Source organism: Bos indicus, chromosome 4 (genome assembly GCF_029378745.1).
Source record: "Bos indicus isolate NIAB-ARS_2022 breed Sahiwal x Tharparkar chromosome 4, NIAB-ARS_B.indTharparkar_mat_pri_1.0, whole genome shotgun sequence".
Lineage (NCBI taxonomy): Eukaryota > Metazoa > Chordata > Mammalia > Artiodactyla > Bovidae > Bos > Bos indicus.
In genome coordinates, this window is record NC_091763.1 from 115,303,540 (window position 1) to 115,329,371 (window position 25,832).

The 25,832-nt window shown below is 42.7% G+C and overlaps 1 protein-coding gene across 1 annotated transcript; it reads right to left on the reverse strand.

Annotated features, from left to right (window-relative positions):
* Window positions 1-87: 87 nt before the first annotated feature.
* Window positions 88-25,219, reverse strand: XRCC2 (X-ray repair cross complementing 2). Its single transcript, XM_019959362.2, has 3 exons — window positions 25,079-25,219; window positions 12,931-13,012; window positions 88-2,670 (listed from the first exon to the last, which is right to left on the reverse strand). Exons 1-3 carry the CDS (start codon window positions 25,115-25,117, stop codon window positions 1,949-1,951), a joined length of 843 nt encoding a protein of 280 aa, XP_019814921.2. The 5' UTR covers window positions 25,118-25,219; the 3' UTR covers window positions 88-1,948.
* Between the last annotated feature and the right edge of the window lie 613 nt (window positions 25,220-25,832).

Here is a 25,832-nt window from a genome sequence, read left to right on the forward strand (position 1 = left end):
TACGTGTAACATGTACTACATGTAATAAAATACACAACAATATAAAATGAAAAAGGAACTGTGGATAAAATATGGTAATAAAGTATATTAATAGCAAAATAACATTTATTGAGGGCACACAAGTGGGTGTGAATGACAGTAATATGATCCAATGTAATTTAACTTGATTAACAATTAGAATGCCATCATTTTAAATTCCATAATATGGCTGAAGAGCAAATACTGCACCTAGAAGGGCTGTTAGCCTGACGACTTTTTATTGCCTGCCGACAGTTTGGTTCCCCTCCAACTCACAACAAAAGCAGTCCCTAGACAAGGATTTTGTTTTTTAGGGGGAGAATCCCATGAGGCTGCATGAGAGTGGGGAAGTGAGAGGGAGGGTGGAAGGCAAGAAACACTGAGATAATGAGGAGATGGCTCCTACAGGGGCCACCTGAGAAACACCTTGGTTCTTACCAAGGGGTGAGGAGAGGCGTTACCAACCTACCAAGCCCTGGCCCTCACTGGTAAGGACTGCCCCGCCTGGCCCACACGCCGCCCAGCAGGCTCTGTGTCCAGATGACACTTGCAGAAGTCGCTGGGTTTGGGGAACTGCAGGTTCCCCAAAGCTGGAGGAGCTGCAGGTACAAACAGCATATGCTACATCTGCTATGCCTGCATTATGAAAATGATCTTTTAAGCCCTTACAGAGCAGCTTTGTTAGGTAAGTGAACATACAGTTAATTTTAACTGAACAGGTTACATTTAAATGATCACACCCTTGAGAACACCCGAGTCCATTGTTCTTTCCACTTTTCCTACAGGATACCTCAAAAATACAAGTGACATAAGGCAATCTGATATATGGGTTGAATGAGTGATAGGGTCAATTATCAAATATTGATATGACTCAATCCTTTCTTAGATTAGAATCTATGAATCAAGGTTCTAAATTTTTCTTGCTCCTTCACCGCAGGCTACCTTGTGTGCCCCTGGAGATGCATGCACCCCTTTCTGGCCATTACTAAACCAAGGAATATAAAGCCTCGTCCAGCTCTCAGCTGGCAACATTTCAATTCATTTCAGGGTATGTCTGACCTATTCTAAATGGGTAAGAAAACACAAGTAACGTGCAATTATACTATAGTTTTAGCATTTGCCTCTTACTTAACAAAGGTAGGAGGAGAAAGGGGTGACAGGACCAGATGGCTGGATGCCATCACAGAATCGATGGACACAAGTTTGAGCAAACTCCAGGAGATGGTGGACAGGGAGGCCTGGCGTGCTGTGGTCCATGGGGTCACAAACAGTTGAACATGACTGAGCGACTGAACAACAAACAACAAGTTACTTAACAAGAAAGATGAAAATTTCAACCTTCACAGAATTCTCTGAATGGGTATCTCATTTCCCCGTGATTTAACAATTATACAGAAACCCAACCACAATGCAGCTGTGTCCTGGGATTCGGTATAACAGATCAGAATGCTCTGACTTCCCGTAGTCTTGGATGTGAAAGGCAGATTGGGTAGGCTCCTTGCTTTCATCCTCTTTACAGAAATAACAGCTCCAGAGAAACATTTTCCAAGTTCACAGCTTCTTAAAGGAGTTACATATGAAAAATCAGAAAGGCGTTTCAACTTTCCTAAACAAGTATTTAACTGAGTTCCAGAAATGTGACACAAAGTTAGAAAACTCCATTTTATTTGGACTGAAATGTGTATCTTATTTATTTAGTTTTAAAACAACTTAATATAGTTTAACTATTATTGTTATCACTCTGAATAATCTTCAACAACCCAGGAACAGAACAGTCTAAGGTTCCAGTTTAAGAACTCCATTCTGTGTAGAAACGTGGTTATGTTAGATTCCCTTAGAGTTTAAAATTTTAGAATCAAATCATTTTAGCCTATTAAACACTTTTTAAAACTTGCATAACATCTGACAAAAGACTGTTTTATGATACACGTCAACAAAACTCAACACCACTTTCTCCAATAGTAAAAAAGTGTTTTTTTACATTGTTACTTTTTAAATGACGTGAAAGTAAAGAAAACTGGTTGCCGGCTTTGGAGTCATTTTGCTTGGAGAAGAGTATTCTGTGCTTCACCACCCGCTGCCACGCCTTACAGAGATAGGGCCTATAGTCCACATCCACGTCACTCAGGCAATTACGGGCGCAGGAAGGCCCTTCCTCCGGGTTTGAGGCTTTCTGCATTATACTTTGTGTTGTTGCAAAGAGAACCAACCGATACTCGTTTACAAGCTTCTCCAAGAGCTGAGAACACTTCCTCAGAGTAGACTCCTGCAGGTTAACACTTTCTCCTCCATTGACGCGGTCTATCCAATAAAAAGCTGACAGGCTATCCAAAATCAAAAGGCAGACAGAGGGATGCCTACAGAGCATCGTTTCCAGCGAGCACAGGGTGAGGAGTAACTGGGTGCTGCTACTGCAGTACACCAAAAACAACCGCCCAAGGCAGTGTTTGACCATCTCCTCAGAGCTCTGCGGCAGTCTATGCTCAAGGACCGTAACAAGCCGGAGCATATCAAAGTGGTAATCTGTATCAATAAACACAACTTCTACTTCCAGTCCACCTTCCGATTTTGGAAGTATACATCGTGCTGTCAAATGATAAAGCATTTCTGTTTTTCCTGTTCCTTCTGGACCATGAAATTCAAGAACATCACCTGTGTAAAATTTTAAAATGTCAGTCAACATGTAGCAGCACAATAATGACAGGATACAAAATGAAGTCTGCAAAAAATGTTTTTTATAAAGACATTTATGGAAAGTTTTCTCTTTTGAAAGAAAATCTAAACCCATTTGCCAAAAGGAATTTGTATATGCAAATACAAATAAAGACATTAAACATAAATCATTACATTTCACCTCTGAAAAAGGTGTTCGCTGTTAATTAGCACCAAGAAAATCTGACAAACAAAATGAGATGGTTGAAATGGGCCTATGGGCATCTCCTGGAGATGGGTCCTCATACATTCACAAGCGCTCTTACAGCACTGCGAATAAAGTGCCTTAGACCAAGCATCTTTTAAAAAGATACTGACTACTGGTACACAACATTTCTAGTCGTTAATTACCCAATATCTGGTTTCTCCTTTTTCTTTAAGTGTAAAACCCCACTTTGGGGGGAAAAGCAATGTGCACAGCTTAAAAGCGATTTTCCCAGTCTTCCTTGCAAAGAGAGGCCACCAGGTACCACAGTGTAGCCACAGGTGGACGTCTGCTGGGGTTTTCCAGTTGTGCTGTCCTGACATGGGCGCCACTTCTGCTCTGTTGCTCCCTTCTCGGAAGTGACAGCTATCTAGAAACAGCGAGGGCGACAGGTATACATCGCGGAGGGAAGGCCCTAAGGAGGACAGAGCAGGAAGACTGGAGGTGCCCAGGACGTGGATGACAATACAGAACCCTGCACAGCAGCCATGCGCAGCCTGCCTCCACACCAACATGAAGAACGAAGTCATGAGGCTGGGCTTCTGTTATGTGCAGCTGAAACACTCCCTAACAAGGGCTTCCCAGAGTGGCTGGCATTCTGGGTGGAAGGGCTCTTGACTGTGCATTTTCACACACACAGGCAGTAGGGCCCCCAGCCCTCAGGCCCTGAGTGCCAACTGCATCCGCAGGGGAAACACTCTGCACGTTTCCACACTGCCTTGAGTTGCTCTGTGCTATATGAATACCGCTCGACACCATTTCGTTCAAATGACACCTGCATTGTGAGTTATTTTCTGAGCATTGTAAGTCAGGGTCAACTGCTCTGAAGACTCAAATCTCTTTCTTGGCAGGTTCGAGTCACTCTCGTTTACTGAGGACAGCACAAATAAAACACCTGGGGAAACTGTCCTGCCGCCAGACTTTCAAAATCCACTCACAACAGGGGCTTTTCAATTCTTGTCTATTTGCCATTCGCTTTATGGCTGAATAGTATAAGTGGAAACACCACGTTAAAAAGGTAGTTTCTTAGGCTCTGAATCAACTACAAGGTCTGTCTGAGAGTCCAGTTACTTTATTTCCTGTTATTACTAACAAACCATTGTATGTTGGAACACTCACAAATAATCTCTAAGAAATCTAGCAATCTGCCACCATACCATATTTAAGTAGTACAAAACTTCAGCCAATTTTCACTATAATCTTATATACAATTTGCAATTCAAATTTTTAATTAAAAAGATTCTCCCCGCCCCCATTCCCAAGATTTCAGCCTCAGAGAGTAAAATTATCTTCACATTAACAATTGTTCATGGATGCTCTTATAGTGACTAAAATTATGTTCAGTTATGTTCAACCCAGAAGTTCAGGTTACTCCCTCCTACCATATAGCTAAGGAAGAACTAAGTGGAAATCCTCCCCATGCCCCCAGATAAAACTCTTTTATCGCCCTATATTATAGAAAGAGAATAAACTACATCACTAGATGAAGGAACATTAACATTGAGCCAATATTAACAATAGGGAAGGAAAGCTGAAAACACAGATAAGCAAGGTTAATGGGAAAGTGGCTGTGAGGACGCAGTGGGCCACGAAGAGACGCAGTGGGGAGATAAACAAGCAGACCACACACATGCGCCTCTTTTTCCTAGGAACTTGGCCCACAAGGCTGAGGAGCAGCCATCAACACTTCCACAGGGCCTTCCAACTGAAAAAGGGAATCCTAATAATAACACTCAGAGGTAGGAAAAGCAAACTTTATCATCAATCATCATTACATTTACATGGTATGTCATCTCTGACGATTTACTTGGTAGATTTCCTGTTCACTACTTTAAGGTGAGGACTTGAATACTCTATCCCTAGTGCAAAGTACAGAATCTTTTGAATGCATTTCATCAGATTCTTTTCTTCTTAAGAACATCTTGAAAGAAATCTAAAAAATGAAAATGTAAGTTCTCATTCCATGCACAAAGTCAGTTTTGGAACACAGCATTTTGAAAGGGAGGAGGTGTGGCAGGGAGGCGCAGGTGGGGTGCGGCTTTGGTTAGCAGAGTGGGCAGGTGTGAAGGCCACTGACCGAGGCGTGGAATGAGGGGCCAACACCAGAGATAAGCCAGGACAGGAACCAATGGTCCAGGGCCAGTTCAGCCCCCGCCAGCTGCCCTGGGCCCAAGTGTGCTGATGCTTCATTTCTATCAAGTCTTCGGCCTCCTTCACTTACTCAGAAGGTAAGGGGAAACCTAGCGTAGTGACTTAAAAGTTCTTAAAGACAGGCTTGGAAGTGCCGTGTAAAGAAAGAAAAAACCAAAACTGAGTAGAGATTTTTAATCCACATATCACATAAATATTCTAACAAGAATTTAGCTTTCAAAATGGTATGTTAAGATGTATCTCTAGGTGTCAAAAATAAATATATCCTATGGCCACTAGGATTCAAGATTCATGACAGTAATAAGAGCTACACAGAAACAGAGAACAGAAAACTCTTCAGGGGAGTGGGAGTGAACCTAAAACTAAGACAGAGGCCGAAACTCAAGTCTCAGGACACATCCACAGCTAGAGAAGCCAGCATGAAGGCAGTTAAGACACAAATTTAATAGAAACATTACTAAATAATAGTAAATGCAGCAGAAAAGTTCTAAAAATTAAAAAATGGCAGGGGAGAGGTAAGGAACAGATCACCGAACTGTCGTGGAAATGTACAGTCTGCAAAAGCACCTTTAACATAAACATTATTTTATGAACCAAACTTTAAAAACAGAGATACTCAGTCTGAAACAGCACCACAGGGAGCAGTCACTATCTTTAGGTAAGAGCAGGATGGAAATCAGACTGGAGGAAGGGAGGCATACATGAGGAACCAGAAAAATAACAATGGTTTAGGCTCATTTAATGGAGAAGGAAATGGCAACCCACTCCAGTGTTCTTGCCTGGAGAATCCCAGGAACGGCGGAGCCTGGTGGGCTGCCGTCTATGGGGTCGCACAGAGTCGGACACGACTGAAGCGACTTAGCAGCAGCAGCAGGCTCGTTTAAAGAGTAAAAATTCAACAGCAATTTCATGTGGCTGGAGAGTCAAATGAAGATAAGGTAAGAGAAATGTAACATATTCTGAAGCAACAGAGGAGGGACTCCGCAGGGAGCTAGAAACCCATGATATTGGTGAGACGGTAACTGTGAGACCTCTCCGGGTGTTTTCTGGAGTTCTCAGAACAGAGGGAAAATGAAAACTTTGCTAAGTATTTTCTTGGATAGAGAGGGGTGGTGCTCATAAACATTTTTTCAGTGTAATTCAAAAGAGTAAAGCTTTGAAAGCACTCTCCTACAAGATCTAACAAGGCTTTCTAAACCCATGCATTAATTGAGGAACAGCCAGTGTGGTGTGAATATGGATTCTTCAGAGCCCTGGTTCAGCATGAATGAAACTGAGGCAAAGTTTAAGGCTGTCTAATTGCCAACAAAGGTCCGTCTAGTCGAGGCTATGGTTTTTCCAGTGGTCATGTATGGATGTGAGAGTTGGACTGTGAAGAAGGCTGAGCGCCGAAGAATTGATGGTTTTGAACTGTGGTGTTGGAGAAGACTCTTGAGAGTCCCTTGGACTGCAAGGAGATCCAACCAGTCCATTCTGAAGGAGATCAGCCCTGGGATTTCTTTGGAAGGAATGATGCTAAAGCTGAAACTCCAGTATTTTGGCCACCTCATGCAAAGAGTTGACTCATTGGAAAAGACTGTGATGCTGGGAGGGATTGGGGGCAGGAGGAGAAGGGGTCAACAGAGGATGACATGGCTGGATGGCATCACTGACTCAATGGATGTGAGTCTGGGTGAACTCTGGGAGTTGGTGATGGACAGGGAGGCCTGGCGTGCTGCGATTCATGGGGTCTCGAAGAGTCGGACACGACTGAGCGACTGAACTGAACTGAAGAGACTATCAGGTAGGTAGAAGCACTCTTCCCCTTTTACAGATTAGTAGCAAAGTGGGGGGGGGAAAGGGCATTTTTAACAACTGGGTGAGTAAAATCTGCCAACTTGGAAATTAAAGATGAATATGATCATTAACTTCTTGAACTAGATTCTCTACAAATATGTTTGTTTAATGATGAACTAAATTTCATTGATTTTTATAAACATTTACTACCTAATCATAAGATCAAAAATAATATTCAAACATAATGTTCTATAGAGAGACATGGTCCTTTTAACTGCATCTGAAACACTATCTTATAAGTTTCTGTGAGCTGTTAAGAGAAATCTTGCCCCAGTCCAGTCAAAGTATTGAGTATGACAACTGGTAGTTAAAGGAAAAACCCAAACCAAAAAAAAAAAAAATTACCTCTACAGTTTGACAGTTGACAAGTTAAACTAAATCAGAAAATCTGGATGGTTTGGCCTTGATAGTTACTATCACAAATAGAATGCTGTAAGGGGTTTGGGTAACAGATTGTCAGAGTGAGTTTAAGAATCTAAAGAGCCTTCAAAATAAGGAAAAGAGAGAAAAGCCAAAAAATACATCCTCTAGGTACCAACTTACTTCTTTGGTGGCTCAGTCAGTAAAGAATCTACCTGTAATGCAGGAGACCTGGGTTTGATTTCTGGGTTGGGAAGATCCCCTGGAGGAGGGCATGGCAACCCACTTCAGTATTCTTGCCTGGAGAATCCCATGGGCAGAGGAGCCTGACGGGCTACAGTCCATGGGGTCTCAAAGGGTCAGACACGACTGAGCAATCATGTAAGAAATATGCTGAATTTGCAGAGCAATCACTATAGTGCTGAAGAGATAATGAGTTTGCATATGGTACTGAATAACTCCTATCCAAAAAAAGCATTAAAAACGTTTCACAACAGTACTGGAGATGCTTGTAACCCCTCAATCTCTTACTGCTTCAAAATGAACTTCCCTATAATACTCTGTTAAAGTGCTGTTGTTGATAAATAACCCTTATAATCCTAGTTTTATGTCTGCTGTTGCTCTAAAGAATATTCACCTAACCAGATATTTTTTTCCATCTAACTAGTTTTATAGCTCTAAGGTCTATCATAATTTTAAGTAAACTTTTTTGTTAGTGACTGAACATAATGGTTTTTTTTAAAGTTTCTATAAACATAACATTCAAATGTTTAAGCTATGCTTCGAATCCATGTTTTAATGTCAGTTCCATAAGGTTCAATGTAATAATATCCTTTCTGATAGAATAAAAAGATAGTTGAATCTTTTGTCTAATATGTTTGACCAAAATTTGTCATTTATTATTGACAGTTTAGAATTTTTTTGACTAACACATATGCTCTATAGGAAATACTAAAAGGAGTCCTTCAGGATGCATGAAAGGATAGCAGTAGACAGTAACTTAATTCCAAATGAGCAAATAAAGAACAGAGGTAAATATAACTATATAGGTAAATATAAGAGTTATGTGTGTTTTATATTTGTAATTATTTTTTCATGTGATTTAAGAAACAACTGCATTAAGTAATTTTAATTATTTTAACTAAGCAAAAATTTAAGTGTGAAGGGCATCTACTGTATAATACATAATTTATAACAGCAAGAGGAAGGGGACAGGAATGGAGCTATATGATAGCAAAGATTTTTTACAAAAAATATAGAGATTAAGACGGTATGTAGCCCAAACTAGACTGTTATAAATTAAGACGTTGATCGTAATCCTGAGGGTGATCATGAGGTAACTAACTCAAAAAAAGGTAAAAATAATGACAAGGAATTAAAATGATACACTAGAAAATATCTTTTTAACACAAAGTGAAAGTGTTAGTTGCTCAGTTCAGTTCAGTAGCTCAGTCGTGTCCGACTCTTTGCAACCCCATGAATCGCAGCACGCCAGGCCTCCCTGTCCATCACCAACTCCCGCAGTTCACTCAGACTCACATCCATCGAGTCAGTGATGCCATCCAGCCATGTCATCCTCTGTTGACCCCTTCTCCTCCTGCCCCCAATCCCTCCCAGCATCACAGTCTTTTCCAATGTGTCAACTCTTCACATGAAGTGGCCAAAGTACTGGAGTTTCAGCTTAAGCATCATTCCCTCCAAAGAAATCCCAGGGCTGATCTCCTTCAGAATGGACTGGTTGGATCTCCTTGCAGTCCAAGGGACTCTCAAGAGTCTTCTCCAACACCACAGTTCAAAAGCATCAATTCTTCGGCACTCAGCTTTCTTCACAGTCCAACTCTCACATCCATACATGACCACTGGAAAAACCATAGCCTTGACTAGATGGACCTTTGTTGGCAAAGTAATGTCTCTGCTTTTTAATATGCTATCTAGGTTGGTCATAACTTTTCTTCCAAGGAGTAAGCGTCTTTTAATTTCATGGCTGCAGTCACCATCTGCAGTGATTTTGGAGCCCAAAAAAATAAAGTCTAACACTGTTTCCCCATCTATTTCCCATGAAGTGATGGGACCGGATGCCATGATCTTCGTTTTCTGAATGCTGAGCTTTAAGCCAACTTTTTCACTCTCCACTTTCACTTTCATCAAGAGGCTTTTTAGTTCCTCTTCACTTCCTGCTCAGTCAGGTCCAACTATTTTTTCTTTACTTTTTGTGTCCAACTCTTTGAGAACCCCATGGATGGCAGCCCACCAGGCTCCTCTGTCCATGGAATTCTCCAGGCAAGAATACTGGAGTGGGTTGCCATGCCCTTCAAGTGATCTTCCTGCCTTGGGGATCGAACCCAGGTCTCCTGAACTTCAGGCAGATTCTTTACCATGTGAGCCACCACTGAAGCCCATTTAACACAAAAGAAGACGGTAAAGGATGAATAGAGGAACAAAAGAGAGGTAAGACACATATAAAACAGATAGCAGAATGGCAGCCATAAACCCTATCTCAACTAATAATAACAAATGGATTAAACAGTCCAAACAAAAGGCAGAGACTGACAAAAGGGAATAAAAAAACATGATCCAACTACAGGTTGTCTACAGCGGGCATACTTTATATCCCAAGTCACAAGGTTGATAGTAAAACGACAGAAGAAGAAATACTATGCAAACGTAACCAAGAGAGACCACAAGTGGCTAGCCTGTCATCAGACAAAATATATGTTAAGACAAAAAACTGTTATTAGAGACAAAGGACCTCTTTTTCACTGTGGTAAAAGACATAACATAAAATTTACCATCTTCATCATGCAGTTCAGTAGTGTTAAGTACATTCACACACCTGTGAAGCAGATCTCCAGAACTTTATCACCTCACAAAACTGAAAATCTGTACCCATTAAACGACAATTCTCTCTTTCCTCCCCAGCCCCTGGAAACCACCATTCCACTTTCTGTTTCTATGATCTGACTATTTTAGATACCCCATATAATATAGGGGATTCAGGAAGTATTTTTCTTTTTGTGACTGGCTTATTTCACTAAGCATGTCCTCAAGATTCATCCATGTTGTAGCATGTTTCAGAATTTCTTTCCTTTTGAAGGCTGAATAATATTCCATTCTATGTACAGACCACCTTTTTTTTTATCCATTCATCTGTTGATGAGCACTTTGGTTGCTTTCATCTTTGAGCAATTACTGTGAATAGTGCTGCTATGAACACAGGTATGCAAATAAATACCTATTCAATACCCTGCTTTTGATTCTTTTCGACTGTATACCCAGAAGTACAATGGTAGTTCTATATTTTACTTTTTGAGGAACCTTCAATCTGTTTTCCATAATGGCTGCACCATTATTATCCCATTTTTATGATCCCAACATTTTATGATCCCATCAATAGTGCACAATGGTACTAATCTGCTCCCCGCCTCACCAACACTTGTGAGTTTGTTATGACAGTAGCCATCTTAAAGGGTGTGAGACGACAAAGAGAAACATTTTATAATGATTAATAAGTCAACTCATTGATAAGCTATAATAATGATAATAAATATACATGTGCCCAACACTACATGAAACCCACAAAAACTGACAGACAGGGAGAAGCAGACAATTCACCAATAGTTGGAGACTAAAAGACTAAAATATCCAACTTTCAACAACAGACAGAACAACAAGACAGAAGATCAGCAAGGAAAAAAATACCTGAACAACACTAAAAGCCAACTAGAACTAAGAGACATCAATAAAACACCTGGCCCAGCTACAACAGAATGCACAGTCTTCTCAAGCACACGTAGGACATTCTCCAGGATGGACCATATGTTTGGCCAGAAAACACATCTCAATAAATTTAAACAGACTGAAATCACAGAAGTATGTTCTCTGATCAGAAAATAATGAAAACAGAAACCAGTTACAATAATACCAAAAGCCCTAAATCTTTTTGACCTTGGATTAGGCAATGGCTTCTTAGCTTTGATACTAAAGACAAGAGCAAGAAAAACTGGATAAATTGATGGACTTAATCAAAATTAGTAACTTTGTGCCTCGATGGAGAAAAGAAACTATAAAACAGGAGAAAATATCTGCAGATCACATATTTAATAAAGGCTTGTAGCTAAAATATATAAAGGACTCTTACACCTCAATAATAAAAAGACAGCCCAATTTTATAAATAGGCAAAAGATCTGATATTGCCCCAAATTACACACACAAACTGCCAAAAAGCACATGCAAAGATGCTTAACACCATTAGCCATTAGGGAAATGTAAATCAAAACCACAATGAGGTATCACTTCATTCTCACTGGGAAGGCTATAATCAAAAAGACAGACAATAGCTGTGTGCAGGACCTGGGTAGACTGGAACCAGGACACACTTCACTGACGCTGACAGGTGAAACGTGGGTTTCCCAACAGGCACTTTAAACAACAGCCTGGAAATTTTGCCAAAGGTTAAACACAGAGCTACCATACAACCCAGCAGCTCCTCTCATAGGTACTACCCAAGAAAACGGAAAATATTTCTCCAGAGAAAAACTTGTACTCAGGACGATCATGGCAGCATTATTCTTAATAACCAAAAAGTAGAAACAACCCAAATGGCCATCAACTGATGAATGGATTCAACAGAACATTAGTCAATAAAAAGGAACAGACTACTTGATGCATGCTACAGTATAATAAATCTTGAAAATATGAAGCAAAGTAGACATCAGTGACAAAAGACCATATACTGGATGGTTCCAACGACATGAAATGTCCAGAAAAGGCACATCACTGAGGCAGAAAGTAGATTAATAGGTGCCTAGAGCTAAGGGATACGAGAGGAATTGAGGAGTGACTACCAACAGGCATGGGTTTCTTTTGGGGGTGAAGAAAATGTTCTAGAATTGACTGTGCCAATAGACGCATAAGTGCAAACTGTACACTTGAGTGAATTGTATCTCTTTAAAGCTATTACAGTGGAAAAGAAAAACACACACACACACATCTAAGCACACCACCTTCTTTTTTAAGTTTTCCCTAGTGGAGAAGTGTTAGCAGAATAAGCGGCTATCATTTTCCCTATTGTAAAAATATTCACAGAACTACCAAGTACCTAAGAACTTTCCTGTGATCCTCAAACTTGTACGGAAACAAAAAATAAGTAACAAACTCCCACAGTTACTGTGCTGGGATAAGAGAGGTTTTTACACTGAAGACTTACTGAAGGTAAGCCAGGCTCCATCTCAGCTGGCAGACAACGAAGGTTAAAAAGTGTGCCGCCATCATCTCTGTCCCGGTTTTTAATTTCACGTTTAATCTATGTAGGCTCTTGCTAGAAGTATGAGTATGTACATGAATGTGTGTGTGTGGGTGTGTTAGTTGTTCAGTCGTATCCAACTCTTTGCAACCCCGTGGTCTGTAGCTCACCAGGCTCCTCTGTCTATGGAATTCTCCCAGACAAGAATACTGCAGTGGATTGCCTTTCCCTTCTCCAGGGGATCTTACCAACCCAGGGGTCAAACCTGGGTCTCCCACATTGCAGGCAGATTCTTTACCATCTGAGCCACCAGGGAAACCCATATATGGATATATGCAGGGGAAAAACTTGTCTTATAAAACTTCATTTATGACACTGTATTTTGGCTTGAGACTGTGTTTTTACCATGCACAGGTGACTCTTCATCAGCAAACAGATGTGGTTCTATCTCTTTCAAGGAACTTCTACCTTCCAGTCGGGCAAGGAGCTTGCAAAAGGCAGGAAAAAAAGAGAGAGAAGGAAAATTTATTATCTAAAAATTTAAAATCCAACATACACACACACACAACAAATCAAAATTTATACAATTTACCAAAAGTCTGTAAGAAACTTTTCACCAGCATTTTGAGGATTTGGAGGAAATTATGAAATAGAAAATATAATTTAGAAGAAAAGTTGTGTTCATTTACCCAGAATATACTTTATTTTTTACGTACCAAGTACTCTTGGTATAAAATGAGTCTCTGCCTTCAAAGAAGCTGATAGCATAGTTTGGGACACAGAATCAAACTAATTGCAAAGTATTTACCTTCCTTACTTGCTATAATTATCTTTCTCACTATGCCTACCACACTTGTCACACAGGTATCAGCTTTCATCTGTCCATTATAGTGCCAGCTCCTTATCTGGTGGAGGGGATGGGAAGGGAAGGGACAATGGAGAAAAACTCTCCCTGAGAAGCTCCAAATACTTGAATCTGTGAACAGGGCACATAGGCAGGCATACCTGGCAGATGCAACATCAGCCAAGATGAAAAGGTTATAAACAGCTGTGTGTAGGTAAACTGTAAGGAGATCTGAAATGCCAGAGCTTTCGGCACAAAACAGGCAGGACATAACGAAGTCCTAAAGAACAGAAGTCAGATCACAAAAGATCTTGGATGTCACCTTTATGAGTTTGCTCTCTGGTCTGTAGATTAGAGCAAGGGGTTTTCAGAAGCAATGAATAGACTTCCCTGGTTGTCCAGTGGTTAAGAATCTGCCTCCCAATGTAGGAGACATGGGTTCAATCCCAGGTCCGGGAAGATCCCACATGCCATGGAGCAACTAAGCACAGTTACTGAGCCTGCTTGCCTTAAAGCCTGTGCTCCGTAACGAGAAAAGCCTAAGCATTGCAGTGAAGAGCAGCCCCACTCACCACAACCGGAGAAAGTCCGTGCACTGCAACAAAGACCCAGCACAGCCAAAAGTAAATCATAAGTTTAAAAAAAAAAAAAGCAGCAATTTACAACAGTTAAGAGTAGACAGCTGGGACTTCAGAACCTGACCCACTAGATCCCTGGGCTTGAGGTTTCTCATAGGTAAAGGGAAGAAAAAACCAGTATTTCCTTCACAAGACTGCTAAGGATTCAACGTGTTCCAAGAGAAATTGATGCCTAGAGTGGTGGGGTGAGGGATTGGAGGCAGCTCAACCTCAGTTATTGGTGGGCTATGTCCACATGACAAAGCCCCATAAAGACTCTGGACACCAAAGCTCAGGTGAGCTTCCTCGGCCAGCACACTGTCCTCGCTGCCGCTGGGGAAAGCTAGCACACTGCCCACACCCCACCAGGACAGGACAACCGGAAGCTCCTGTTGGGAATGCTGGATTTCGTCCCACTGTACCTCTTCCCTGGGCTGATTTCAATGTTTCCTTCTGCTGCAGCAAAATATAAGTGTGACTAAGCTTTCAGTGTATTCTGTAAGTCCTTCCAGCAAAATCACTAAACCTGAAGGTAGCCTTGGGAACCGCCAAACATGCAATTAATGTCTGAATGAGTGAGGGGGTGAGGACCTGGAACTCTGCAGACGGAGTCTTGGGGACTTCCCCCAACTTCACACACAAAGAAAGCACTTCTGCTGCAAACTCAAACGCAGTGGGTTTTCTCTAGGAAAAGCACTTGTGTGATTATATGAGATGGATACTTTTTCACAAAACACTTTTATTTGAAGAATGACTGACAAATTATGATTACACAAACTTGGGTAGATGTCAGACATCTTATTGAAAATGAAGGAAGTGAGCCTATCACTTTAAGGAAAAGTAACTGTCAGTATTTGTTGCCAATGATAAAATATGAATTTTGGAAAACTTTTATCTACTACTGTGAACTTGACAGCATCCCAATACTTAAGGTAGTGGTAAAATCACTGGTGATTTTAACAAATGTGATTTTGGGGGGCTAATTATTTAACAAATGTGTAAATACTTGGAAGATCTACATAACTCAGTGAACCACCATTTCCAAATGACCAATCACTGGGTAAAATTCACTCCCAGACAGTTTAAAGTTATAAGTCAATGGATTGTAACATATGAAAAGTTTACTGAAATAATTTCATATTCTACAATGCAATAACTTCACTACTTGTCAAGTTTTGGTATACTGTCAAGGAAGAATATCCACAATTGTCCAAAAATACTTCTTCCTTTTCCAGCTCTGTAAGAGCTGAGATGATCTTCACAAACTTTAACCAGAACAACACATAGTAATAGATTAGATACAGAAGGAGAGATGAGAACCCAGTTAACTTCACTCCTCACTACATTTTTTGTTTAGGAAAACATAGCTATTTTTCATAATAATACTTACACAAATAGGCAATATTAACAACATATAAAAGTCATCTGATGGGATGAAGGATCTTCCAAACCCAAGTATAAAATACCCTAAAAATTTGGCATAAACCTGACCATTACATAAATTTAAGTGAATGATGTCCAGATTTGAGGAGTTGAAAGAAGCAAGGTGTAATCAAACTAGAGCTTCAGAAGTGCAAAAAGTAAGTTAAGCCAAGGTACAAGGAATCCAACTAAATTCTGCTTGACGGGACACTTTAATTCCTTTAGGGAAGATGACCACGTCAGGCAAACAGAGTTTGGTGATGGCAGCTATTAAGATAATTAAACTATTTCTCTTGATTCTCTAAGCACCCTTTCTGAGCCCAAATTTCCTAATTGGGAAAGAATACACAGAGGACACAATCTTCATCTATTTGGCACATGCACTCAAATTGTAAATGAACCGTTTTTGCATTTGGTTTGTAAATCAGTATCTGCCAGGTTTTATCATCATAACAATACCTATCTAAAAACAACTACTATTTGTACTTGCTGTGGTATCAGTGGTACATAACTTCTATACATTATCTCTTTTAATTGTTACATTAACTCTATTTGTTATCATTCTGCTTCTCAGATGAGAAAATGAGTTAGGATTTCACTGAGACCTCTGCCTCCCAAAGCCTGGAGCTCTCCCCTGCGCTACAAAGCCTCGAAGTCTGCATCACTGGACACAGGGACAACGGGTTTGGACTTCCTCAGCGGAAGGTCAAACCAACCTAAGGTCCTGTCTAAACACTTACCTGGGCTCTCTCACCATCTCTCATAACACACCCTAACATCACAAGGATCCCCAAATATTTTCTTTCAACAGCAGAAAGAAAGGGGGTAATACTTAATTATACAAATATTCATTAGTAAACATTCCAGTTGAATATTTCCAGTAAATAGTCCAGTGAATAAGTTGCTGGGCATACATAGATACAACAGACACAGTTTCTATCCTCAAAAAATTGAATGGGGCAGAGTCAAAAGGTTAAAGAATTCAAGAAAGTATTGTAGGTGCTGTAACAGAAATGACATGGGGCTCTGTGAAGGCACTGAAAAGGGAGAGTGGATTCTAATCTGTGTGAGAGGCTACTTTAATTTTGAAAGAGACGTTCATTGATCAAGAAATGTCCTTTCCCTATACTCTCAAATGCTCTAAGGCCCAGACTATTGAATGAATGAAAACTCTATACATTCTTGAGGGCCACCTCCTTCCAGAAAGCTATTCCTATACTTCAGAACACATTACCAGTCTCCCTCATCTGGACGTAAGAGCTTAAAGGAGAGGGCTCTATCTTGGCTCACCACCAATTCCAAAATGCTTTACATCTGGCACAACCTTAGTAGCTGCTTGTTAAGATGAAGGTAAACAGGGCACAGGTAGGTAGAACTGGGCAAAGGCTGGAGTAAAAGGATCCTTAAACTATACAAATTTTTCTATGTTTGGACAACCTATGCAAAGTTCTACAAAAGCCTATGAGTATTCTTCAGTTCAGTCGCTCAGTCGTGTCCGACTCTTTGCGACCCCATGAATCGCAGCATGCCAGGCCTCCCTGTCCATCACCAGCTCCCGGAGTTCACCCAGACTCACAGTTATCGCTAAAGTTATTAATAGTCATTAACAAGAGTCTGTTTTATTGAACATATACCTTCAAGGTATATGTTTATTATATATGCTTATTAAGTAGAATATGTATCATAAAGATGCTTTAAAGCATCATTTTATTTTTATGGAGAAGCTTACACTAGAGCAGGAAGGGGAGCTTAAAGATCAAATTACCAGAAATGAATGATATTAAGGCAAACATGCATATGTAATTGTCATTTGGGTAAAGGCTCATTTCCCCTGACCTTTTGTGATGAAATCTGTTTGCAGATGGACCCAGCAGCAAGGTTTCAAACCAGTTAAGTGTGAAAGTCCATCTACAATCTAAACCAAATATTCACCCCCCTGCCCTATAACAGGCTTGGACTTTCATCTACAAACTGAATACAATTCTTAGTTTTCCTGCATATACAATATATAGAGGAAATTCACTCCAGGCAAATATGTGTAACTATAACACAGAGAGGGTTTCCCAGGTGGCTCAGCAATAAAGAATCCATCAGTCAATGCAGGGCATGCAGGTTCGATCCCTGGGTCACGAAGATCCCCTGAAGAAGAAATGGCAACCCACTCCAGTATTCTTGCCTGGGAAATCCCATGGATTGGTGGGCTATAGTCCACGTGACTGCAAAGAGTCAGACAGACACGACTTAGTGACTCAACAACACATAAAGAGATGAGCTGGAACGTGTAGGAAGGCAAGGAAACAGCACCTATGTTAACATGTATGTGATCAATGCAAAATGTGGCCCTTATCATGGAGTCCCTTAAATCAGAGGACTAATTCTTTTCATTTATGAAATCAGGCTCTTCTGCTACTTAGAAAATTCAACTGCCCTTCAGGGCAGAGTACTAGGCTTGGTTCTTCAATAAAGCTTTTGTCTAAATTACATGGAAAAGACAGCTGTTACTCAGACACTAAATAGTACAATTCCATTGTTTCTAGTATATTCCCTGAGAGCTGCTGCCTTTCACTAATATGTTTTAAAAAGCAATCATCCTATAAGAAAAATTTATTAAAAGTCAGGCGAAAATTACTATACATACCTAAGCAGCATTAATTTCTAGCAAAATAAAGACTAAATTTTAATTTATGACATTTCACAAATTAGTAATTTCATTAAATACACAGTTAAGATTTCACTAGGAAGTCATTATCAGACTGTGCTTCAAAATTTCACTTAGAAAAATCAACTATACACAAGACCTCAGAAAGAGACAACAAAGCATAGACTCAAAACTGCAGAAGCTTAACACTGGAGGAACTCCCTCCCCTGGCCTCCTGCCCCGTTTATGAGACTCCGCTGGAGAAACATGTGAGGTGCATTCTCCTATCCTCTTGTTCTCTCTTCCCCAGGGAAGGAGCGATTTTCCTAATGGATTATTTTAGACACGCACTGATCAGCCTGTGCCGGGGTCCTGACAGCTTGTCTGCACGAAGTGCACCTTCTGCCTTTCTAGTCTAAGACGGGTGCTTAGAAATGAGCATTTGGCAACATAAAGTTTGACGGTAACCTTGAGAAAAGCACTTAGTGGAAGATGGAAACAGAAGCCAGATGTTGTTTAGTAGCTAAGTCGTGTCCAGCTTTTGCGACCCCATGGACTGCAGCCCACCAGGCACCTCTGTCCATGGGATTTCCCAGGCAAGAATACTGGAATGGGTTGCCATTTCCTACTCCAGGGGATCTTTCTAACCCAGGGACCGAACCTGCATCGCACAGGTATTCTTTACTGAGTTACTAGGGAACACCTACTGAGCGCCTTCAGTGAGCTAAATACTGTTCTAAACACTGAGACTTGAAGAAATAAACTCAGCAGAGAACATCTGCAATCATGATTCTTAAATGGCGGGGGTGGGAGGTGGGAAGACAACACATGTACAATGTAAGATGTCAGATGTAAGTGTTCAGAGGGAGAAAAAGGTTAAATGGAATAAAATTACTAGTAGGAAGGACACCTCCCTGGTGGCTCAGTGGTTAGGAATCTGCTTGCCAATGCAGGGGACATGGGTTCAACCCTCGGCCTGAGAAGATCCCACATGCTGTGGGACAACTGAGCCTGTGCTCTAGGGCCGGTGAGCCGCAACCACTGAGGCCTGCACACTCTAGGGCCCACGTTCGGCAACAGGAGAAACCACCGCAGTGACTGACAGACAGCAGCCCCCACTTGCCCCAACCAGAGAAAGCCTGCACAATGCCACGAAGTCCCATTGTAGCCATAAACAAAAATAAATCTTAAAAAACAACAGTAGGAAGGACCTCCTCATACAAGTTGGCTTGTGAACACAAACGACGCAAGTGTGGAAGTGAGCCGTGTCACTTTCTGAGGGAGAAGTTATCTAGGCCGACTCAACAGGAACTGCAAAGGCTCTGAGGCTGAGGCAGATCTGGTACATTCAAGGAAGAGCAAGAACAGTGTGCCTGAAGAAGAGTCAGGGAGAGTGGGAGAGAAGATCACAAAGGCAGGAGAGGAGAGCTGAGGTTATGGGTGGGGCGGAAGGACAAATCACACAGTTTGCAAATCATATAAGAAACAGGATTCCAGGTTCTACTATGAATGATACAGGAACCTCTGGAAAGCTCTGGGCAGTAGAGTCTGCTTATGTTTTGAGTGGAGCATCGTGGACACTACGTGGAATATACATTAGAGGAAGTGTGAACAGGGTGAAGCAGAGACCAGTTAGGAGGTTAGTGCAGTCAAGCAGGTGATGGTTACTAGGAAGAGGAATGGCTGCAGGAAAGGTAGTGAAATGTAGTCAAATCCATGATAACACATTGAAGGTACAGAAGACAGAATGCACGAACGAATGTGGGCTGATATGAGAGGAAAAAGTGGATTCAAGAATGACTTCAAGGTTTTTGGCTTGAGCAAAAGGTAGAAAAAAATTAGTTCACCATTTAACAAGATAGGGAAGGCAGAGGAGGGAGCAGGCTGGGGCTGGGTGTACATGTGTGGTGGTACACCAAGGGCTCAATTTGGGGCAAGGCTTCTCCTATTTTCTTTGGATCCAGGAGTCAATCACGATGAACATGTTAAGTGTGGGAGGCCTATTAGACATCCATGTGGGTATCAAGAAGGTACTAGAACATATGTGGCTGGAATTCAGGCATAAGGTTGGGTTTGATAACAGGTATTTTGTTGAGACAAAGTGAATTAGCTAGGAAAGCACAGGTGGGATTGGGAGTCCACTTGAAGTTGATGGTTATAAATTTAAAAATGAAATCAGTCAGCCTGGTCGTGATTTTCCCTAGCAATATCCAGCTGAGTGGGTAGACAGTAAACAGTAGGAAGTAGGAAGTAGACAGCTGGGTTTAACCATGGTCAGGAAAGCAGTTCAGTTGTGTCTGACTCTTTGTGACCCCATGGACTGCAGCATGCCAGGCTTCCCTGTCCTTCACCAACTCATGCAGCTTGCTCAAACTCATGTCCATTGAGTCAGTGATACCATCCAGCCATCTCATCCTCTGTCGTCCCCTTCTCCTCCTGCCCCCAATCCCTCCCAGCATCAGGGTCTTTTCCAATGAGTCAACTCTTCGCATGAGTGGCCAAAGTGTTGGAGTTTCAGCTTCAGCATCAGTCCTTCCAATGAACACCCAGGACTGATCTCCTTTAGGATGGACTGGTTGGATCTCCTTGCAGTCCAGGGGACTCTCAAGAGTCCTTCTTCAACTCTTCAAGCCACAGTTCAAAAGCATCAATTCTTCGGTGCTCAGCTTTCTTTATAGTCCAACTTTCACATCCATACATGACTGTCAGAAAAACCATAGCCTTGACTAGACGGACCTTTGTTAGCAAAGTAATGTCTCTGCATTTGTAGGTTAGGATGTAAAAAGACAAGAAGTTGAAAGTACTCACAATGGAGTAATGGTAATAATGGAGCACTGATTCGGTTCTGGGTAAGAAGGGATGAAAAGAGAGAAGGGGATAGATGTTGTTCTATCACTGCAAGACCAATTATTATTATTTAAGAAACACTACTTGTCTTATGTAATATTTGCCTCTTGTGGCTCCACATGGGTCCACAACCCAGGCTTCAAGGCCCACCGAAGTGGCCCTCCTATGCGTTACAGCATGCGGGGCGTGGAGGGGTGTTGTTTGGCACACCGGTCCTCTTGTGCCTCTTTGACTGCCAGCAACAGCCAGCTATGGGCCCGACGCTCCAGTGCCATCTATTTTCAGGGCCAGTTGATTTGGCAGGTGAGTTGAACCTTTTCTAAGAAAAGAAAACCAGGGGATTTCCAGGTGGACCAATGGTTACAATTCGGTACTGTCACTGCCAAGGGCACAGGTCAAGCCCTGGTTACAGAACTAAGATCCTGTGTGCAGCACGGTACAGCCAAAAAATAAAGAAAACCAGGTACTACTATTAATAAATATTTATCAAGTGTTCACTGTGCAGGGAATACTGTGCTTAGTGGAAGGATATGCAGAAGTATAAGGACTCACCTTCTAGAAGTACAGCTGAAAGGGAACTGAGAAATCATCATCTATCCCCTCACTTTACAGCTAGAAGACAAGGCTTAATACGTGTGCTCAGCAGTGTCCCACTCTTTGCGGCCCATGGACTGCAGCCCGCCAGGCTTCTCTGTCCATGGAATTTTCCAGGCAAGAATACTGGAGTGAGTTGCCATTTCCTCCTCCAGGGGATCTTCCTGGCCTGGGGATCAAACCCCCATTCTTAGGTCTCCTGAGATGGAAGGCAGATTCTTTATCACTGGCACCACCTGGGCAGCCCCAAGGTTTAACAACTTATACAAAATCTCTCAGCTTGCTGCCAGCAGAGCCAAGACTAGAATCATGATCCAGCACTCTCCATCTCAGCCTCCAAAACAATGACATTGGGAAATTTCTGGCAGGGAATTCCCTAGTGGTCTAGTGGTTCATGTTCTTCACTTTCACTGTGGTGGCCTGGGTTCGATACCTGGTTGGAAAACCGTCCCACATGCTGAGCAGAGCAGCCAAAATACCAAAAAAAAAAAAAAAAAAGAGAGAGAATTTCTGGGAAACCTCACAAAAATCCACCTTGTATGCATGCTAATTGCTTCAGTCTTGTTCAACTTTTTGCGACCCTATGGACTGTAGCCCTACAGACTCCTCTGTCCATGGGATTCTCCATGCAAGGATACTGGAGTGGGTTGCCATTTCCTCCTCCAGGGGATCTTCCCCACCCAGGGAGCAACCCTCATTGGCAGGTAGGTTCTTTACCACTAGCACCACCCTTGGGACATGATAATTGGGGTGGAGAGGTTTCCAACTTTTCACTTTGTACTACTGGAATGTTCTGCCATAAGCATGTAATACTTTAATAATAAATACAATAGAAACTATCATAATAAAATTAAAGAGAAGAAAGAGTATGTTGTGCATGTCAACCAAAACTGGACAGCAAATTTTTTTATCCCCTGGTTACTTTTACACTTAACGAATACTGGCATTTTTGAGAAAACTCAAAGTACGTCACTACTTAACAACTACGTGCAAATGCAGCCACTTGGTGGGTGATACCAAAATATCGCCAAAATCTTTTCTAATGTTCAGAGGATATAAAAGTAAAAATACCACTGCTACTGTTTGAAAGTAAGGTAAAGAACAGATTATCTACTGTAAATTGCATTCCAAGGTGTGTCTTCTTTAAATCAAGGGCTCACTACGTAAGTTTTCCACTTGCTCTCTCGCCTACCAGAGATTGCATCCCTGGAATCTGCTTAAAAAAAAAAAATCCTCTTTGCAACTTTTGTGTTTTTTTTAAGACCCTGTATGAAATGTCTTTTGCCTCCTAGTCACAAGACGTGGGGGAAAGTTAGCTATTTTATAATGTGGCTATTCTTGTGAATTAAAAAGTAGCTTATTTCAGTTTCTTGGGATAGTCTGTGACCTCAGATATCTTCCTCAACACAAGGACTCCAAGAAGAAGTTCGTGTAGTAGACTAATGTACTAAGAAAAGAAACAAAATCCAAATAAATTCAGCAACGGCCACAGGGTGCCCAGCACTTAAAAAAGAGGCTTGTTTAGTTGGTTTTGTTGACAAAAAGGAAAAAGAATAAGGAAGCATCCTCCCCACCCCCGCCCACCCTGTACTCCAAAGTAATTCTAGCAAGGCAATCTTGCTGAGGATCGCCAGACGGCTGGGGCAGGCAGACGATATGATGAATTTTTTGTTCAGTGATTTGACTGTACTGGGTTCTCAGTTTTTAGATGCTAGCCTTGTTCTGACTGCCAAAGTCATCTGAGTTTAACCTAGGATTCAAATTATCATTTCAATCAGTGAGCTTGTAACTGTGGCAGTTCTTATGGGGAGCGGCGCCTCCACTCTAAAGGAGCAAGGGTTGGCAAACAACGGCCAGCAGACCAAACCTTGATGTTTAAAAAACAAAAGGTTGGGACTTCCTTGGTTGCTTACTGATAAAAAAAAAAATCTGCCTGTCAATGCAGGAGACTTGGGTTCCATCCCTGGTCCAGCAAGACCCCACAGGCCGTGGAGCAACCAAGCCTGTGCGCCACAACTACCACGCCTGTGCTCTAGAGCCTGCGGACAACTACAAGGCCCACTTGCCACAGCTGTCTAAGCCTGCTGTGCGGTACAGGCCGCGCTCCAACAAGAGAAGCCTCAGCACCACAACCAGAGAGCAGCCCCCACTTGCCACAACTACGGAAAGCCAGTACAGCAATGAAGACCTGGCACCAAAAATAAGATTCCCCAAAAGAACAAAAGGTTTATTGGAACAGAGCCACGCGCATTTGTTTACACGTCTCTGGCTGCCTTCACATTAAACAGCAGAGTTGAGTAGTCCTGACAGACGGAATGGCCCGCAAAACCTAAATACAGACTATCTGGACCTCCGCAGAAAGCTTGCTCATCAGTTTAGGGCAGTGCTACCCGTCCTCCCTCCTCGGTATAAAAGATCCTCCGTAACCTGCACTGCCTACTTTTCAGGGCTGACTTCCCAACAATGTGTCCGCACTAGCTTTGTTTGGCTTCAACTACAAAGAGCTACTTGCACTTCCCCTAAATCAGGGAGCATAAACGTGAGAGTCGCTCGGTTGTGTCTGACTCTTTGCGACCCCATGGGCTATACAGTACATGGAATTCTCTAGACCACAATACTGGAGTGGGTAGCCTTTCCCTTCTCCAGGGGATCTTCCCAACCCAGGGATCGAACCCAGATCTCCCGCATTGCAGGCAGATTCTTTACCCGCTGAGCCACCAGGGAAGCCCAAGAAGACTGGAGTGGGTAGCCTATCCTTTCTCCAGGGGATCTTCCCGACCCAGGAATCGAACCTGGGGTCTCCTGCAATGCAGGCGGGTTCTTTACCAACTGAGGTATCAGGGATGCCCAAAGGCAGAACCCACATACTTCCAACTCCCTGCCCCATGTCACCCCTTCCTTGCCAAGTCACCTTCAAAAGGTCCCTGAAACTTCCGCTGTCGCCTCCCCCTCCCAGTTAAGTCTTCCAGGTTGCCCAAGGTCCTGTAATTGGCGGTCAGCCTCCCTTCTCAGTTCTGCAACAGCGGAAGCTGTTTCCTGCTTCTAACTCTAGTTCTTTCACCCGCGGCTAACACATACGAAGTGCTTGATCCTTGCTGGTTCAATTCCTGAATAAATCCTTGCAGGCCTCACACTCACTGCTTGTGTGGCCCTGGATACTTGGGCTGGATATATATTGTAATAGCGAGGGCAGGACGCCATAAGCAAAGACGTACAGAACAGAAGGCGAAGGTGGCGCCACCTACTCAAACACCCCTGTTCTAGAAAAATCTATGAACGCTCAGCCAGGCGACACCCTGCTTTTCTTAGCCTCTCCTGCAAACCATGTTTGACTGCCGTGCACGGGTTTGGCCCATAACGTTAGAGACTAGACAGCTCCCATTTTACACGCAGTCGTGTACGCAGTGAGCCCTCTGAGGGCCCCAAGTCTCCGGGGGGCGCAAATTTGGGGGACGGGCACCAGGGTCGCCGGGGTCCGGGCCCCGCGCGCCTCCTCCTCCTGAGGCCCCGGGCCTCCCGCGCCCGCTGGCCTCCCGCGCCGACCCGCGGCCCTGTTCTCGTCTCCCTGGCTTTCACCCCGGCGCCTCTCACCTCCGTCCCAGATTCAGCCCTATGGAAGTCACTACACATCTCCCCGGAGGCTCGGCGCACCAGCCACTCAATCTTCCCGCCTACAGCGCCATTTACCGCCCGGCGTCTTCCCCTCAGCCAGTCAAAGACGCTAACCCTTTGACCCCGGCGTGACATGCGCACTGCACCCAGCCTACGGTGGGGCGCCGGCAGGCATGCGCAGTAGGGCGTTCTAGCATGCCGGTTCACTGACGTCAGACCCCCGTCTCCTAGGAGACTAGGAGACAGCTTGCTGCTGCTGCTGCTGCTGCTGCTGCTGCTGCTGCTGCTGCTGCTGCTGCTGCTGCTGCTGCTGCTGCTGCTGCTGCTAAGTCACTTCAGTCGTGTCCGACTCTGTGCGACCCCATAGACGGCAGCCCACCAGGCTCCCCCGTCCCTGGGATTCTCCAGGCAAGAACACTGGCGTGGGTTGCCATTTCCTTCTCCAATGCATGAAATTGAAAAGTGAAAGTGAAGTCGCTCAGTCGTGTCTGACCCTCAGCGACCCCATGGACTGCAGCCTACCAGGCTCCTCCGTCCATGGGATTTTCCAGGCAGGAGTACTGGAGTGGGGTGCCATTAGGGGGTTATTTTCCTCTCTCGTAAACTTCAATATGCTTTTGTTAAGTAAAACTAGCAGCGTGTGCGTGTGGTTCATGGTTGATTCTGAAAAAAAGTACATTAAATTTAAACGAATTTTTAAAAATGTACCAAGCCGACAGATTTATTGAGTTCA